This window comes from Callospermophilus lateralis, chromosome 19 (genome assembly GCF_048772815.1).
Source record: "Callospermophilus lateralis isolate mCalLat2 chromosome 19, mCalLat2.hap1, whole genome shotgun sequence".
NCBI lineage: Eukaryota > Metazoa > Chordata > Mammalia > Rodentia > Sciuridae > Callospermophilus > Callospermophilus lateralis.
In genome coordinates this window covers 1,068,347-1,085,839 of record NC_135323.1, presented here as the reverse complement: position 1 = coordinate 1,085,839, position 17,493 = coordinate 1,068,347, and the positions used below count along the sequence as shown (strand labels likewise).

Below are 17,493 nucleotides of genomic sequence, written 5' to 3'. Positions count from 1 at the left end.
CACCAAAGCCCTAGTGACTGGGTCTCCTTGTGCTTGTCCCCAGGGGCATACAAGCACCCCTGAGAGAACAGACTTGAGACGTGGGATTCAGGCTCGAGGGAGACCGACCTTGTGGACGGCTAATGTCCGGAAAACAGGAAAATAAGATTGTTTGAAAGACAGGCATTCTTTTCTGGCAAATAGTCAAAAGTTCCAAAAGTAAATAACTGAACAGGGCAGGAGGCTGAGGCAGGAGAGTCTCAGGTTTCAGGCCAGCTTGGGGAACTTAGCAAGGCCCCATCTCAAAAATGGAGGGCCTGTGGGTTCTAGTGCTTTGTATAAAAAACACAAACAGGTTATGGTTTCCTTGGCATTTTGTGGATGACTGCACATCTTCAGTAATATCCTGTTATTTTTTTCAGTTGCCTGTGTCTTAACAAAACATTACAGTAAAAAGAGCCATATTCTGAACTGCATCTCACTGGACAAGCTGCTCGCTGAGAGGTCCGTTTAGAAATCAGCAGCAAAGGAGGTCCTGCAGCACAGAACAAGGAGCTCACCCCAAGTGAATTGTTACCCTCAGGTAGATGGAAACTAGATGTTCGCTGGTAAGTGAAGCCCAAAGACTTGACGTCCTATCAAGCTTCTGGCTCCCTTCGCCCTGCAGCAGGCCATCTGGAAGTGGGGTGTGCAGGCTCCAGCAGAGAGTGTCAGGCGGCAGGACCAGCAGGGAGGCTGATGTGGAAGCAGACATCTGAATGTGTGTGGCTCAGACAGCATCGGTACTTCTTACCTTTTGCAGAGGCAGAGACAAAATTCTCAGCTGTCAGTGACACCAGAAGATAGCCAGCCCAAGGGCAAGGAAGTCCTGCCAGCCAGCACAGTCACCCCACAAGGTGCCACCTGGGCTTGCAGATTAGTGGGAAATTTTTATGCCTCCATCAAGTTACAGGAGGAAACATAAGCCAGCATCAAACAGGACTCAGCTGGCCCATGGAATCCCCAGGAATCCCAGAGATCTGGGCTTGGGAACCTGGCAGGCATAATCCACAATGACCTTGGCATTCTGCCTCACAATGAAGCAATATTTTAATGATGCATTTTAATACATTTAATAAAATAATACTTTTAATAAAATAATGCTTTTAATAAAATACTTTTAATAAATTCTAAAGATGGGGAGTAGGCCCAAGGAGCTCATAAGACTTTCCCAAGGTCACTGAGACCCAAAGAGTAAGTGGGGCTGGAATCCAGATCCAGGTCTTGGTTCTGGAGCACACGTTCTTCCTGTGGGGACTCGGTGGGCACAGCAGAGTGCACGCGGTCCCCGCTGCCTTGGGTATCCGCGGAAAGCCCTGGCTCACAAGGTGAACCAGGGAAGCAGTCCTTTCATTTGTCCTCAGTTAAAGGTGGGTGAGTGAGGCATCTTTTGCTGCCTGCAGCTTCTCAGGCAGACTTCAGCCACACGAGGAATAGGCACAGTGTGGGCAGCTCCGTGCTTGGCCATGTGTCTGATTGGAGTGGTGTCAGGGATGGATTGAGAGCCGCTCTCTAGGCGAGCTCATTGCGGCTCCCTTTAGGTGTAGCTGGCAGGTGAGGCACGGAGGAGGGAGCACAGCCGCGGGAGAAATGAAGCATTTTATTACAGGTCCACAAGAGAAGAGGCTGACCACAGGGGCCAGTGAGAGATCCAGACTGCAGGGTGCTCTGCCAGCGCTTGGGAGTAAGAGCAAAGGACCTTTGGGCCTAACGTATTTAATGGGGTCCAGTACATTTACCTAAGTAGGTCCCCCTGAGGGCCTCTGATTGGTGGCTCCTTTGCTTTCTTGCTCCAGGGTCACTGGTTGAACACCCTGTAGACTCTGCATTTCACACTGGCCCCATAGTCACCCCTCTTGTCTTGTGGGCCTGTAAGTAATAAAGTGCTTCTAATTTCTCCTGTGGCTGTGCCGCACCTGTGGGGACTAGATGGACACAACATTGTCCCTCTGCCCAGTCAGGGCTCACCTGGAGACCAAGTCTTATGGTGGGAATCCTAGCAGGTCAGTTTGGACACTACCGGTCAGCTCTTGGTTGCTATGAAAAAATGACTTATAGCTTTAAAAAAGGAAAGATTGACTTTGTCTCATAGTTTTGAGGGTTTTTGTCCATGGTCCTTCTCCACTGTGTTGGGCCTGTGGCAAGACGTCATTATGGTGGAAGCACATGGCAGAGGACACTGCTCACCGCATGGGCCCCGCTGTCCCCTTCTTGTCACTTCCTTCATTTCGGCACATCTCCTGAAGGTTCCGCCACTTCCCAGTAGCGCATGGGTTGGGGACCAGGCCCTCAGTAGTTGGGCCTTCAGGGACATTTCAGGTCTAAGCCAGTCCAGACATTTAGGCACCAGGCTGTCCCTAGGACGAAGCCACTTCCTGTGCACGGCACAGCAAAGATCTACAGGCACCTCTGTGGGCCGCTGAGGCCAGGGCTGGGGTTTAGCCACTCTCCCTGGAGGGAGACCTCAAGACTGTTGCAATTAGAGAGAACTGCAACAGTGAGACAATGTGAAATACCAAGGACAAGCAAGTCCTTATGGGTAAGTGATGAAAACCGGTAATGGCAATAAAAGCAAGCATAGAAAACAGTGACTAAGGATCAGAAGTACCTTGTTTCCTAACTGCTAATTCACTGCGACAAGGTGGTCACCAGGTGTTTCACTCGGATATCCATGGAAATAAAAAATTCTTTAAAACTATGTTAACAAATTCCCAGTAGAAAAGTATAAACAAGGCACAAATCAAAAATTTCTTTTTACCACCAACTCTCTCTCCTTGCAGAGGAGGTAATCACTGTTAGCGGATTAATGTATTTCCTTCAAGACTCTTACAATGCATGTGTCTATAGGGTCCTGACAAATGGCCCTCAAAGCTCCGCCACCCACATTCCACTAACAGCATGGAGTACACCCTCCCCAACAGTGGTGATCCAGAAATTCTGGATGTTCTCAAGACTTGTGGTGTTTTTTTAAAAAATTTAATTGCATGATAATTGTACATATATGGGATTCAGCATAATTTGACACATGCATATAATGTGCAATAATCAAATCGGGATAATTAACAATTTATCATCTCTTTGTGATGGAAACCTTGGCAATCCTCCTAATTCTTTATAAAATGCATAGTAAGTTGTGAAGAATCATCTGGCTATAGAATATTCTGGTATTCTGTCCAAGCCCTCTCCTCCCTGCTCCCTTCCGAAACTCTAGTGACTACTATTCTACTTTGCACTTCTGTGACATCAACTTTTTTGGCTTGCACATATGAGTGACCAAATGGGATATTAATCCCCTGAACTAATGTCCTGCTGTTGATAAACTGCGACTCACAGGTTTGGGGGGCGGGGGTGTCAGTTTGGATTGGGAGAGCTGGTTTCCAGTTTTCCTAGTATCATTTAATATGTATCCATAAGTAGGTGGCTTTACCTTTCTTTTTAGTACAGGGGATCTAAGCAGGGACAATTTACCCCTGAACCACATCCCCAGCCCTTTTTATATTTTAGTTTGAGACAAGGTCTTGCTGACTTGCTGGTACTGGTGGCTTTACCTTTCTGAATGTGTCTCCTCAACTAAAATGAGAATTTATTTAGTCAGATCTCTAAAGTCAGTGAGCCATCTCTCAAGAAAAGGAGGACAGTAGAACACCATCCCCACCTCTGTTAAGGGGATGGTGAAAGCAAGCCTGGTGCAATTTTCCAGATAAATATTATCTTGAAAGACACTGGCTCGCTCACGTGTGCTGGGAATGAGGGCAAATTGGTGCTGTCTGCAGAAAGCTGCTCTCTTGCATGCATAGCAGGACTGCTGCTCACACAGGGAACAAAGCAGATTGATGACATCACTGCTCCTGTCGCCTAGCTTATAAAACCCTGCCCCTGTGGTCACTCGTGTGGAGTTGAGGACACTATGTACAGGATGAGTAACACTTGTCCAGCTGCACACCACTGAACAGGGTGCCATCAGGGATGGAAGCTCTATTTCTGGCATTCGCCGTGACAGCAAAGGTGCTATTTGTCCGACCTGTCACCACTGGACTTTCTGGAGTGGCATCATGAGGGATGCTGGTGCTATCCGGACCTTCCCATATTTTTCAATAAATCCTAACTCACATGCCAACTCCAGGGGTTTTCTTTGGCTTCTCAACAAACTAGCCCACTGCCAAAGCACAATTGGATTGTGGACACAACTTTCAACCCTCAAAAATTACAAAACATAAAAATTACATCAGAATTGGAAGACTCAGAACGTGATTTGGAAACTGAGGTTCTTAGGGTCTGCTTCACAATTCATTTATTTCAGTCCAATAGGATGTTTATGGAGGTTGCTGGAGTGTGCAGCATGGATACTCATGTGAGCCACACTATTTGTATTTTTTGTATTTATTACCCTTTTTGATGGCTTGTTTTTCTCTTTGCCTTCTTCTGCTGGAATTCTGCTTATCTGAGCAATTTGGTTGTTTCTCTGTTCTTTCCTTTCTGTGACTTTCCTCAAATGTCAACATATATTACATTAAAACTTTTCATTATGGAAATTTCCAAACATACAAAAGCGGAAGGATTGTACAATAAAATCCATGCTTTCTGTCAAAAATCAAATCTAGCCTCAGGTAAGAAGAGAACCTATTAGAAAGTGCTCACTGTAACAGGGAGAGGCCACACCACAAGGTCTGCAAGGCGCTCAGAATAAGGGCTGGAATGCTTTTCTCTTACAGGAAGAAGTAAAGCAAGTCTAGGAATAACTGGGCCAGGGAGTGGGGTGATTCAGCACTTGAACAAAAAAGGTTTCCATTCATGGCTTCTTCCGAGGTGTTGGAGGGGAGGGACCCCATAGTCCACTGTTTGGTTAAAGACCCAATTCTCACTGATATTCAAGGGTCGACCAATGTTCAGAGACCTGGGAGAGAGGCCAGACTGCAGCATGCCAAGTCCTGTCAGCAGGCGGTTTGTCTGGACTTCACTTATCATTTGTGGGATGGAGATCTGGGTAATTGGAGGGTCTGTGTCTGGCCTTGTCACAGGTCACCAAATTGATCTCAGTCTCCCCTAAGGGACACAAGGGTTTTTCTGCAGCCAGCCACTTCCTGAGCACTAGGAGGGAGGGAGGGGTTCTTAATCATCACTCCTCTCCAGAGTCTCAGGGCCCAGTGTGAAATCCAGGAGAAAGTTGTAATGAAAAGCAATACCAAAAGAGCATTTCCAGAAAGTTCTAAGAGACTTGAGGTATGGGAGGGGTGGGTGGCAGGAACCGTTATGGCCCAATCTAGATTACAACCTCTTAAAACACCAAGAGTTTGTGGCAGAGCCTCAGGGGAAAGGTGGCAGGGAGCCTGGTGTCAGGAAGCCAGAGGAGGGCACTGGTCCTTGGCCAGTTCCTGGTGCTAGGAGATGAAGACCCCTTCTGGGAGTGGCTGAAGGGCACTGGTGCCAACACCAAGCAATCCGACACGCCTGCGGGTGCCCTGGGAGTCGTGTGGTCTCTGGGACGTCCTCTGGCCCCCTCCCAGGCCTCCACTACCCTCCGGAAGGCCGCTGGGTCCTGCTCCCCTCTGCTGTGCTCTGGGCTCCCCACCATTTCAGCTTCTGGGGACTCTCCCTTTTGGATGCATCTCCCTCCTCCTTCCCCTGCCAGTTCCTTGGGGACAGTTTCCTGCATGGATTCCTGGCCCCTTCCCTCACCCACCTCCACTTCTGGTCTGCGTGATGCCACGTGGCTCCTTTTGGGCAGAACAGACACTTCCTTGTAAAGTTTTTAGCAATAATGTTCGTGGCCTTCCTGGCATTAAAAGAGCATCTCATAATGGAATCCAGGCCATTAAAGGGCCAGGACTTGGGCACCTTCTGAGCTGCAGCCTGGGAATGTGGGGTTTTGCACTGGCCAGGGGAATATGACCTTTTGAACCCAGCTAAGTCTGCAAAGGCCATGACCTTATGGTGAACAGTGCACCTGCGATTGCCACCGACTTCAGCTGGCTCTGGCTGCTCTTAGAGAGTCAGGTTCAGCCTGGGTCAAGGTAACTTACTGCACCTGTTCCATTCCTCTTCATGCAGTTTGTGGAATTTTGTCTTCTCCTTCTCCTCCCCTTCAAAAGCCCTGTCCAGTCTGACCTGCTGGGGAGCAATTATCCAGAACCCACTGCATCTGATTTTCTGAATTGCAATTTCTAAGACCACAATAAAACTTGTGAGCTTGAGTTAATGAACACCAGGTAAAGCTCAATGTTGACAGCACCCCTCAGCTGTGACAAATCCCAGCTCATCTCACCCTGCATGAAACTCAACTCAAAGTGGATCAAAGACTTAGGCACTAGACCAGAGAGACCCTGCGCCTAATAGAAGAAAAAGTAGGCCCAAATCTTCACCATGTCGGCTTAGGACCTCACTTCCTAACAAGACTCCTAAAGCACAAGAACTAAAATCAAGAATCAATAAACGGGATGGATTCAAACTAAAAACTTCTTCTCAGCAAAGGAAATGACAGAGAGAGATTCTACAGAGTGGGAAGAAATCTTTGCCAAATGCACCTCAGATAGAACACTAATCTCCATGAAGAACTCAAAAAACTTAACACACACACACACACACACACAAAATAATAATAATAAATGGGCTAAAGAATTGAACAGACACTTAACAGAAGAAATAAAATTGATCAACAAATATGTGGAAAAGTGTTTAACATCTCCAGCAATTAGAGAAATGCAAGACAAAACTACTCTAAGATTTCATCTCACTCCAGTCAGAATGGCAATTATCAAGAATACAAGCAACAATAAGTGTTGGCGAGGATGTTGGGGAAATGGTACATTTAATACATTGCTGGTGGGACTGCAAATTGGTGCAGCCACTCTGGTAGTGTGGAAATTCTTCAGAAAATTTAGAATGGAAACACCATTTGACCCAGCTCTCTCACTCCTCAGTCTATACTCAAAGGATTTAAAATAAACATACTATAGTGACATAGTCACATCAATGTTTATAGCAGCTCAATTCACAGTAATTAAACTATGGAACCAACCTAGATGCCCTTCAACAGAAGAATGGATAAAAAAATGTGGTACATGTACACAATAGAATATTACTCAGCCTTAAGAAGAATGAAATTATGGCATTTGCAGGTAAATGCATGGAACTAGGAAATATCATGCTAAGTGAAATAAACCAGTCCCCCAAAATTAAGGCCAAATGTTTTCTCTGATAAGTGGATGCTGAACCATAATGAAGTGGAGTAGTGAAGAATGAAGGAACTTTGGATTGTGCAGAGGGGAGGGTGGGGCTGTGGAGATGGGCAGGACAGTAGAATGGACAGACATTATTATGCTATATCCATGTATGATCACACTACTGGGGTGACTCCACTTGTATACACAGTTGCCGCAGTCCAGCTGCAGCAAACTAACGGGCAGGGGGGTGACGAGCAACTTGTGAAGACTGACACAGCAGGAGTGGGAGCCGTTTATTGTAGGACAGGAGGGGTATATATACATTCCTCACAGCTTATCTAATTAACATAAACTAGATACAGCAGTCAACCAATAAGGAATCTCCACACTTAATGGCTCTCTGGCGCCACCTCACAAACCACTCCCTCTGGCAAAATGCCAGGCGCCATCCAGACTTGTTTACAGACCTTAACACACAGTGTCAAAATGCATACTATTGTCATGTAGAATTCATTAGAACAAAATTTTTTTAAAAGTTTCCAAAACATGCCCTCTTAAGAAATCCTATTCTGGGGCTGGGGATGTGGCTCAAGCGGTAGCGCACTCGCCTGGCATGCGTGCGGCCCAGGTTCGATCCTCAGCACCACATACAAACTAAGATGTTGTGTCCGCCGATAACTAAAATAAAAATAAATATTAAAAAAAAAAGAAATCCTATTCTGAACATCACAATAGCTGTTGACTTTTAAAGCAATTGAGCTTAATAATAAACCTATATAAATACAATAAAAAAAAAAAATTCCAGCTCATGCCAACCTCCTTTCATCTAAACTTCAGATAACTTCCCGAGCCCCCATTAGCTACACAATTATTGTGCTGCAGACCTGTGACATATAGTTTTATTCATAATATTTTAATATTGACATTTTTTCCAACATTGACCAAAGTTTTTCAATATTTCTGTCATCTTTCCAAACAAGAAAAGGATAGCATGCCTTGACTTCAATTTCCTTACCCTAGATACACGGCCATAGAGAGTTTTAGACCCACTTTCAAAAAACAAACAAACCAGGTGATCATGACTGCTCGTGAGCGTCTGCTTGACTTCCTGCATTTTACCCAGTGTCTGTCCTCACCATTTTTTCTTCTATTCCTCACTTTCCTTCCTTTGATTAGGGGATGCCAGTATCTCCATCTCCCATAAGCCGTGTGTCTCAAACACCTTTACCCCCTGCTCTGGGTTGTGCTCAGCTGGGTATAACATGGCATATGGTAAATATTCCCACTGGAATATCTGGAGACACCATTTGTCGTCTGGCCTCCATTTATTAAAAAGAAGTGTGTTGGGAGTTTTTTTTTGACATAAGTTTTCTAATTTTTCCTACTTATGGCTTTTATTTATTTTATTATTTTTTTTAATGCACAAGGTCATTGTGGTTTATTTCTGGTGTGGAGCACTCTTCAGTAATTACAAAAATAAAATACAACTATTCATCTTGCCACAAAGACTGCTATTGAAGATTTTGTTCAAACACATGACACACACACACACAAAGATTTTACACAACGGTTCGTACAATAGCATTTAATATCAATGGCTTTTAATATCATCTCTTTAGTTAATCAGGGTGATGTAGTAAGAACCATGTAGCATCGATGACTAAGTAGTTTTGCCAAGATGTTCCATCTGGCTGGGTGTGGGGTTGCACACCACGATTCCAGCCACTCGGGAGACGGGAGCTGGAGGATCACAAGGTCGAAGTCTGCGACTTTTATTTATTGATTCTACTTAATGCTTTAAAACATTAGAAGAAATATATTGTAATAGATTGAATAATTAGGGAACCCCTATAGATTCAATATGAAAAACAATCTGTCAGATCAAGATGACATTAGAACTGTTTATGGTTTTCTGTGTTGAGCTTCCTGAGGTGGTGAGATTCCTTATGGAGTCTTCCGGATTTGGTTTCATCAGGACCTGGCACCTTCAGAGGAGGCCCAGGGCTTTCTGCTTTCCCTCTGAGTTTCCCTGGGTGTGGAGGTAGTGATCACACTGCACATGTTGGGAAAATTCTCTGTGGTGCTCAGATACCTACTAGATCTCTGGTGGATCCCAGGAGCTGATCCCTGATTGTTCGTGACCTTGCAGCCAGGTCTCTCCTGGTGAGGGGTACAGTCTCTTGTGCTTTCCTGAAGGGAAGTCCCATGTACCTGAGATGTCAAATCTGGTTTGGTCCCTGTGTGCAGGGGGTCGTCCGCAGCAGTTCTGTGAGACCCTCAACAACTTAGTGAGAAAGTCTTTGTCTCAAAATAAAAGAAATATAAATAAACAGGACAGGGCTATAGCTCAGTGGTCAAGTTCTATCCTTAGTACCTCACCCCTGATTACACCTGGACGCTGGCAGGCCTTAGATGTGACTACAGGGGGCTGGGGAGGTGGCTCAAGTGGGAGCGTGCTCTCCCGGCACGCGCGGGGCGCTGGGTTCCATCCTCAGCACCACATACAAATAAAACAAAGATGTTGTGTCCACCGAAAACTAAAAAATGAATATTAAAAAATTCTCTCTCTCTTTAAAAAAAATTAATGTGACTACAGGTTTACAGGTGACATGGGGGCTAGAGGGGCACTCCACACGACAGCTCAGGGACTCAGTCAAATCCAGGGTGTGTGAAATTCTATATAATAAACTACTCTGTTTCTCAACAAATAAAAAAGTGAAGGGACTTTTGTAAACATTTTTAAACACCATAAGAGACTTATATACTAAAAGCATAAAGCAAAAAGGATTTTGTTTAGATCTTGATTCAAACAACCTGGTAAGACTTCTGTGAGACAGTGGGGGAAAATCTGAACATTGAATAGGTGTTTGTTTTATGTTTAAGGAATCATGGTTTAGATTTTAAGAAATCATTATTGATCTTTTTAGATATGTGCTACAATTTGGATCCGGAATGTTCCCCAAAGGCTCATCTATTAAAGGCTTAGCCCCAAACTTGGTGCTATTGAGAGACAGTGGAAACTCTTAGGAGATGGGGTCTAGTGGGACGTCTTAGGTGACTGGAAGCATGCCCTTGAAGGGAATTGTGGGACCCCCATCTCTCCCTCTCCAGTTTGTTTCCCAGCCACCGTGAGGTGAGTGGCTTTTGATGTCGTGTACTGTTGCCATGATACACTGCTCACTACAGGCTAAAAAGCAACAGGGCAATCAATCTTGGCCTGAAAACTCCAAAAGTATAAGCCAAAATGAAACTTTCTTTCTTTTAAGTTGATTATCTGTGGTATTTTGTTATAGTAACAGAAAACTAACTAGCATAGTATAATGGTATTTTGGATGTTTGTTAAACTTACATATATATCTATATCTATATCTATATCCTCCCTTAGGATAAGAGGAGATGACTGTACTATTAATGGATAAAATATCATCTAAAAGTTATTTTAAAATACACTGTGGGATGAAAAGAGAATCAGTAAGAGAGGCATGTTGAAATCACCTGTATCATCGTACTGTGGTCTATTTGAGTCCTTTTGTTGAGGAGGGTCTGTCTTATGTAATTAGGTACACCAACATTTGGGGCATAAATATCTACATTTGTCATGTCTTTTGTTGGATTACTCCCTTCACTCTTATGAAGTGATCTGCTTTGCCTCTTCTGGTCGACTTTGGCATGAAGTCTACTTGGTTAGTAGAAGTCCACTCCTGGTTGTTTGTAAATACATTTTGTCAATCTCTTTTAATTGGAGAATTGAGATAATTTGGGTTCAGTGTTACTGTAGAGTGATGTTTATTAATTCCTGCCATTTTGATTTACTTGTAATGTTTAATTTGGTCCCTTTCTCATTTGTTTAGCTCCTCTTCAAATGAGATTTGCTCATCTGTGTGCTTTGGGATTGTTTTATTTCTTCTGTGGATTCTAAGGATTTTCTGTAGTATCAGCTTAGTAGTCTTTAATTCTTTCAGTTTCTGTTTATCTTGGAAGGTTTTATTTCTTCTTTGATTCTGAAGGATAGCTTTGCTGGAATAGCAGCAGTCTTGGTTGACAGTTATTTGAAACCTTCCTGGATTTTGGTGTTTGTGTAGAGAAATCAGAAGTAATTCTAATTTACTGCTCTAAATGTGACCTGATATTTTTCTCTTGAGTCTCTTAGAACCCTATTCTTGTTCTGTACATTAGGCATTTAAACTATGATACAGCATGGAGAGGCTCTTTCCCTACCTTGACTATTTGGGGTTCTGAATGCTTCCTATATCTGGACGTCCATCTCACTCCAAGTTTTGAAAAATTTTCTTTATTTCCTTGTCATTAGCCTACATCTCAACTCTCTTTGATTCCAATGATTCTGTTTTTTGGAGGGCGAGGGGGTATTGGGGATTGAGCTCAGGGGCACTCGACCACTGAGGCACCCCCCCAGCCCTATGTTGTATTGTATTTAGAGACAGGTTTCACTGAGTTGCTTAGGGCCTCGCTGTTTCTGAGGCTGGCTTTGAACTCACGGTCCTCCTGCCTCAGCCTTCTGAACCCCTGGGATCACAGTCGTGCACCACCACACCCGGCTCCAGTGGTTCTTTTTTTTTAATATTTACTTTTTTGTAGTTGTACACGATAACTTTTATTTATTTTTATGTGGTGCTGAGGATCGAACCCAGGGCCTTGCACATGTGAGGCGAGCGTTCTACCGCTGAACCATAACCCCAGCCCCTCCAGTGATTCTTAAACTCGGTCTCTCTGTGTTTTCACAGAATTCTTGTGTCTTCTGGTCGTGGTGACTTAGTTTCTTTTCTTTAATGCTGTCTGAATGTTCAAGGCCAGCCACTGTGTCATTTAGCTCTGAGATTCTGTCTTCACCATCATCTACTCTCTTAGACTTTGAAGTGACTTTTTAAAAAACTTTCTTTTTCTAAGACACACACGCACACACACACACACGCGCGCGCATAGTTGCAGAGGGACACAATACCTTATTTTATCATTTGTTTTTATTCTATGTGGTGCCGGGGATCAAGCCCAGTACCTCACACATGCTAGGCGAGCGTCTACCACTGAGCCCAACACCCCGGCCCCTCAACTGACGTTTTATTTGATGTTTTTGTGTCTTTCTTTTCCAAGATTTCTGTTTGGTTCTTATCAGTCTCTTTCTCCTTATTGAATTTCTCATTCATATCCTGTACTGACTTCCTTAATTCATTCAGTTTTTTGTGTTCTCTTGGAATTTATTAATCATTTTATGATTATTCTTTTGAATTCTTTATCTGGTACTTTACCGCTTCAGCCTCTTTGGAGCCACTGGTGGTGACCGTGGGCTTCGGGAGGTGTCACGCCACCTGTGTTTCCATGTTTCTGTGTTCCTGCATCGGCTCTTCTGCCTCTGCCGGGACGCACCTCTCTGACTCAGATGCGTGGCCTTGGGGCACAGGGGTCCCTTGCCGTTTTCTTTGATATCAGGTGGTCCTGGTTCAGATATGAGGTGTCACCGCCAAGCTCCTGTGTGAGGCGATCCTGAGAGGTGTGGCCTAGCCTGCACCGATCCACGATGGGGTCAACTGGGGCAACGGGAGCAGGCCGGTGTGGCCGGAGGAGGCCAGCTGTGCCTCGAGGGTTTCACTTTCCCCCTGAAGCGGAGCCTGTCCCTCTTTCTTGTTGCCACGTCCTGAGGAGCTTTCCTGACTCTGTCCTTCCGCCCAGATGTTCTACCTCAACTGGGGCCAGAGCAATGGACTTGGTGGCCTTGGACTGAGACCTCTGAAGCCGTGAGCCCCAGATGAAATTTTCCTCCTCTAAAATTGTTCTTGTCAGCTCTTTTGGTCACAAAAATGAAAAAAACACAGGTTTTTGTGAATTTTTCAACATATGTATAAAAAAATTTTTTTTTTGAATCAGGGATCGAACTCAGTCACTCAGCCACTGAACCACATCCTCAGCCCGCATCACCCCTAAAACCCTGGTTTTCATTTTATTTAGAGCCTGGGTCTCACTGAGTTGCTTAGCACCTCACTTTTGCTGAGGCTGACTTTGAACTCACGGTCCTCCTGCCTCAGCCTCCCAAGCCTCTGGGATTACAGGCAAGCACCACCGCACCTGGCTCCAATGGGTTTTGTAGTGTCGTTTCTTGGCTAGTTCTTTGGTGATGGTTGGTGTATTTTGATACAGTTTATACTGTGTCAGAAATTCCACTTTCCCGTAGGTCTCAAAGAGGAGGATCCTTCTTGTAGATCTGGGAATTGTGTTGTGTGCAGCAGAGGGTGTGGGGTGCACATTCTGTGACTGCTCTTCATTTACCAGCTCTATCTATTCTAAAGGGGTATGGGCGTAATCTAGATTGAGATTCCTCTTGGGTGAGGTGCCCACGTCTGTCAGTCAGTCCTCTCTGGTTTTGCTGTAGGAATGGATGTCATAAGTGGAAATGCAGGGCCTCCCTAGCCATTCCTACTTGGGATCTCGCTGGTAGTTAGTTTGGGGTGCACTGTCTCTTGACTTGGGTTTAGCTCAGCAACAGTCACTACCCTGTGAGCTTACCGTGTCACACCTCTCTGAGATGCGGTACTCTCACTGTTTGAGTTGTAAGGCACAGAACACCTGGAAATACAGCCTTCCTCTAATCCACCATCTTGAATTCCCTGGGGATCTTTAAAACACCAACATGTCTTGGACCGACTTTTAAAAATACCTCTGCAGCTTCAGGCATTCATGATTCACTTCTTCCCCTTGCCATTTTTACAAAAACTCTCAGCTTTAGAAATAATTCGGGAATATATTTTGGCTATATTTTAACATTGTAATTTATGTAATAGATGTAAAGATCTGAATAAAGTTAGTTTCTTACATAATCCATTTAGGATGATGAATAATGAAGGATTCTTGACTTCTGACCTGGCCTTTGCTAGAATTGACCACCAAAACCAACGGTTAACCTAAAGCATATTGTACCAAGGAGGGTCCTTTGATTGCAAGCAAGTGTATTGGGGAATGTTTTATAGGAAATCAATGGCTAATTCCCAGAAAGGAAAGAAAATCTGGGCAGAGTCCCTTTGGAACGCTCCCCTCCAAAGATACCAGATAATCTGTGGGGACTTACCTAAAGTTGAGATTCTCTGTTGATGGACTTTCCCTCTGTCTGTCCTTGATTAGCAACTTGCTGCAGGATTATGTGAAATGTGGGAGCTCCCTCTGAGAAATGCTGGGTCCTGCTACCCAAGAGTGGGGAAGGAGATGCCAAGCAGGTAGGCACTCTCCCACTAAGCTCATCCCCAGCCATTTTTATTCTTTCTTTCTTTTTTGGGGGGGTGAGTGGGGGTGGGTACCAGGGATTGAACTCGGGGGTTCTCAACTACTGAGCCACATCCTCAGCCCAATTTTGTATTTTATTGGAGACAGGGTCTTACTGAGTTGCTCAGCCCCTCACTGTTGCTGAGGCTGACTTTGAAGTCATGATCCTCCTGTCTCAGCCTCCCAAGCCACCAGGATTACAGCTGTGCACCACCATGCCCAGCTTTTATTCTTTATTTTGAGACAGCATTTTGCCAAATTGCCCAGGGTGGCTTCAAACTTGTGATCCTCCTTTTTCAGCCTCTGTAATTGTTGGGACTACAGGCATGCACCACTGTGTATGACATATTCTGTCTATTAAGTGATTTATCACTGCAAATACCCAGAAAAGCTTAACCATATCCTCTGTCCTTCTCTGGGAAACTGGACTTCAGTTCAGGAGCTGAGACCTTGAACTTGTGCCTTTAAGTCATCCTCTAAGTAGGACCTAAGCTGACTGTTCTTGGCTGCCACCTGGTGGTGGTGATGATGGGCCACTTCTATACCTGATTCTGAAGGACGGAAGAGATGTTGCTTAGACAGGGACTGGAAGTGGGACAGTGGAAGGGAACACTATTCTAAAAATGTGCACGATTTCTGGCCGATCACAAGACGCTTTCTCTGGAACCTCTCACCATTTATCTGTATCCTCTTCCACCCCTGAAAGATATGTCCATGGCCTAGACTATGAAAGTGCCCTTATTTGGACCAAGGGTCTTCACAGATGTAATTAAGTTAGGGGTCTCAGGATCATCCTGGATTATCCAGATGGGCCCTACAGCCAATGACAGGTGCCTAAGAGACACACAGAGCAGACCCAGGAGATGGACAACAAGTGTAAAGCGCTGACCCTAGGCCCGGACTCCCAGTTCCATGGAGGTGGGCCTCCTGGGCACGGCTGGACTCTTCACCCTGGAGGTGTTCACCCTTCCAATAAGGAAGGTGCAGAACCCATCAGTGCCCCCAAGGGCCTTCCCTCCATGAGATGTGCCAGCATCAGGACTCGGGCTGAGCCTGACCTGTGGCTGACAGAAGGAGGGAGTCGGAGCAGCGGCCGTCCACTCCACCCCTTCCACAAATCCAGGACGACGGAGCAAAAGAATTAAACTTGAAAAGAAAGAGCCCTAAAAAGCATACAGATCCATTCAGTCAGTGCTACCTTCGCCCTTATAAGACTGTTGGAGATCAGGCACCTACAATGTGGACCCTTTAAGTGGTAGAGCCATATTGGGGTGAAGGGCCCCAGACATCAAAAAAAAAAAAAAAATTAGGAAAAGTCAAAAGATGGTGATTACAGGAATCCCAGCAGATGGGTGACGATCTCAACAGACAAGCTATGTGGATGGGTACGGTCAACAAGCAGAACCCTTCCCTACAGACGATGAAACAATGACCCATGCACCAGCACAGAGTATCTTTCTCAAGTCTTTGAAAGGAACAGTCTCCTATACTTTCAAAATTAGGGCTGGGGATTGTGGGAGGGACAACCATTTGTCAATGACAGTGAAATAAAATTTTGTCAAGATCACAGTAAGTTGGATGGATAAGGCTGATATTGAGGGGTTTGTCTATAGATGCTCTGACTGATCCACTGGGGCAAAAGCAGCGATGGGAATTCTTTAACGGAGGCACATGACGTCTTATCTGTGAAGATGGTCTTTCTACGCACATGACGTCTTATCTGTGAAGATGGTCTTTCTACACACCAGATCTGTTTTTTTCTCCTGCACTGGCATATGGAACCCAGGGCCTGACGTATGCTAGGAAATTATTCTACCACTGAACTACACTCCCAACCCTTTGTATTGTTTGAGACAGGGTCTTGCTAAGTTGCTGAGACTGGCCTTGAACTTGAGATTCTCCTGCCTCAGCCTCCTGAGTTGCTGGGATTACAGATATGCACCATATCACCCAGCTTAAAACTGTTCATAACTCCCCATGGTTTCCCTGGATTGGGCTCCAGGGAGTATCATCAGTGCATGCTTCACTCACTTTTTCACTGCTGTGACCAGAAGACCTGACAACAACAATTTCAGAGGTAGAAAAGTTTACTAGGGCCCCAAGGTTTCAGTCCAGAGACGGCTGACTCCACTGCTCTGAGCCCCAGGTGAGGCAGAACAGCCCCAGGTGAGGCAGGACAGCCCCAGGTGAGGCAGAACAGCCCCAGGTGAGGCAGGACAGCCCCAGGTGAGGCAGAACAGCCCCAGGTGAGGCAGGACAGCCCCAGGTGAGGCAGGACAGCCCCAGGTGAGGCAGGACAGCCCCAGGTGAGGCAGAACAGCCCCAGGTGAGGCAGAACAGCCAGGTGAGGCAGAACAGCCCCAGGTGAGGCAGGACAGCCCCAGGTGAGGCAGGACAGCCCCAGGTGAGGCAGAACAGCCCCAGGTGGAGGCAGGACAGCCCCAGGTGAGGCAGAACAGCCCCAGGTGAGGCAGAACAGCCAGGTGAGGCAGAACAGCCCCAGGTGAGGCAGGACAGCCCCAGGTGAGGCAGGACAGCCCCAGGTGAGGCAGAACAGCCCCAGGTGAGGCAGGACAGCCCCAGGTGAGGCAGAACAGCCCCAGGTGAGGCAGGACAGCCCCAGGTGAGGCAGAACAGCCCCAGGTGAGGCAGGACAGCCCCAGGTGAGGCAGAACAGCGCCAGGTGAGGCAGGACAGCCCCAGGTGAGGCAGAACAGCCCCAGGTGAGGCAGGACAGCCCCAGGTGAGGCAGAACAGCGCCAGGTGAGGCAGAACAAACAGCCCCAGGTGGAGGAAAACCGCTCAGAACCTGGCACTGGGGAGCAAAGAGAGAGCTCCTCACCAGGAACAGAATATACATCCAAAGACACCCAGTGGCCCCCTCCCCGCCACCCACCTGCCTACAGTGACCACCCAGTGACCCACCTCCCCGTCACCCGCCTGCCTACAGTGACCACCCAGTCAACCCCCAACAGGGCACTGATCAGGTTAAGTCTCTCACGACCCGGAGACGGCGCCTCTCAACTCTCATGTCTCTCACACATCAGCT

At 46.0% G+C, this 17,493-nt stretch overlaps 2 protein-coding genes across 2 annotated transcripts in view; one reads left to right on the top strand and one right to left on the bottom strand.

Annotated features, from left to right (window-relative positions):
• The window catches only part of Atf7ip2 (activating transcription factor 7 interacting protein 2), a 51,001-nt gene extending 49,946 nt beyond the window's left edge, over positions 1-1,055 (top strand). Inside the window, exon 12 of the mRNA XM_077106143.1 lies at positions 402-1,055. Coding sequence (XP_076962258.1) covers positions 402-416 — 15 coding nt within the window. The 3' untranslated portion in view covers positions 417-1,055. The remainder of the gene's footprint in view (positions 1-401) is intronic.
• The window catches only part of Emp2 (epithelial membrane protein 2), a 61,352-nt gene that overhangs the window by 5,760 nt on the left and 38,099 nt on the right, over positions 1-17,493 (bottom strand). The window lies entirely within an intron of this gene.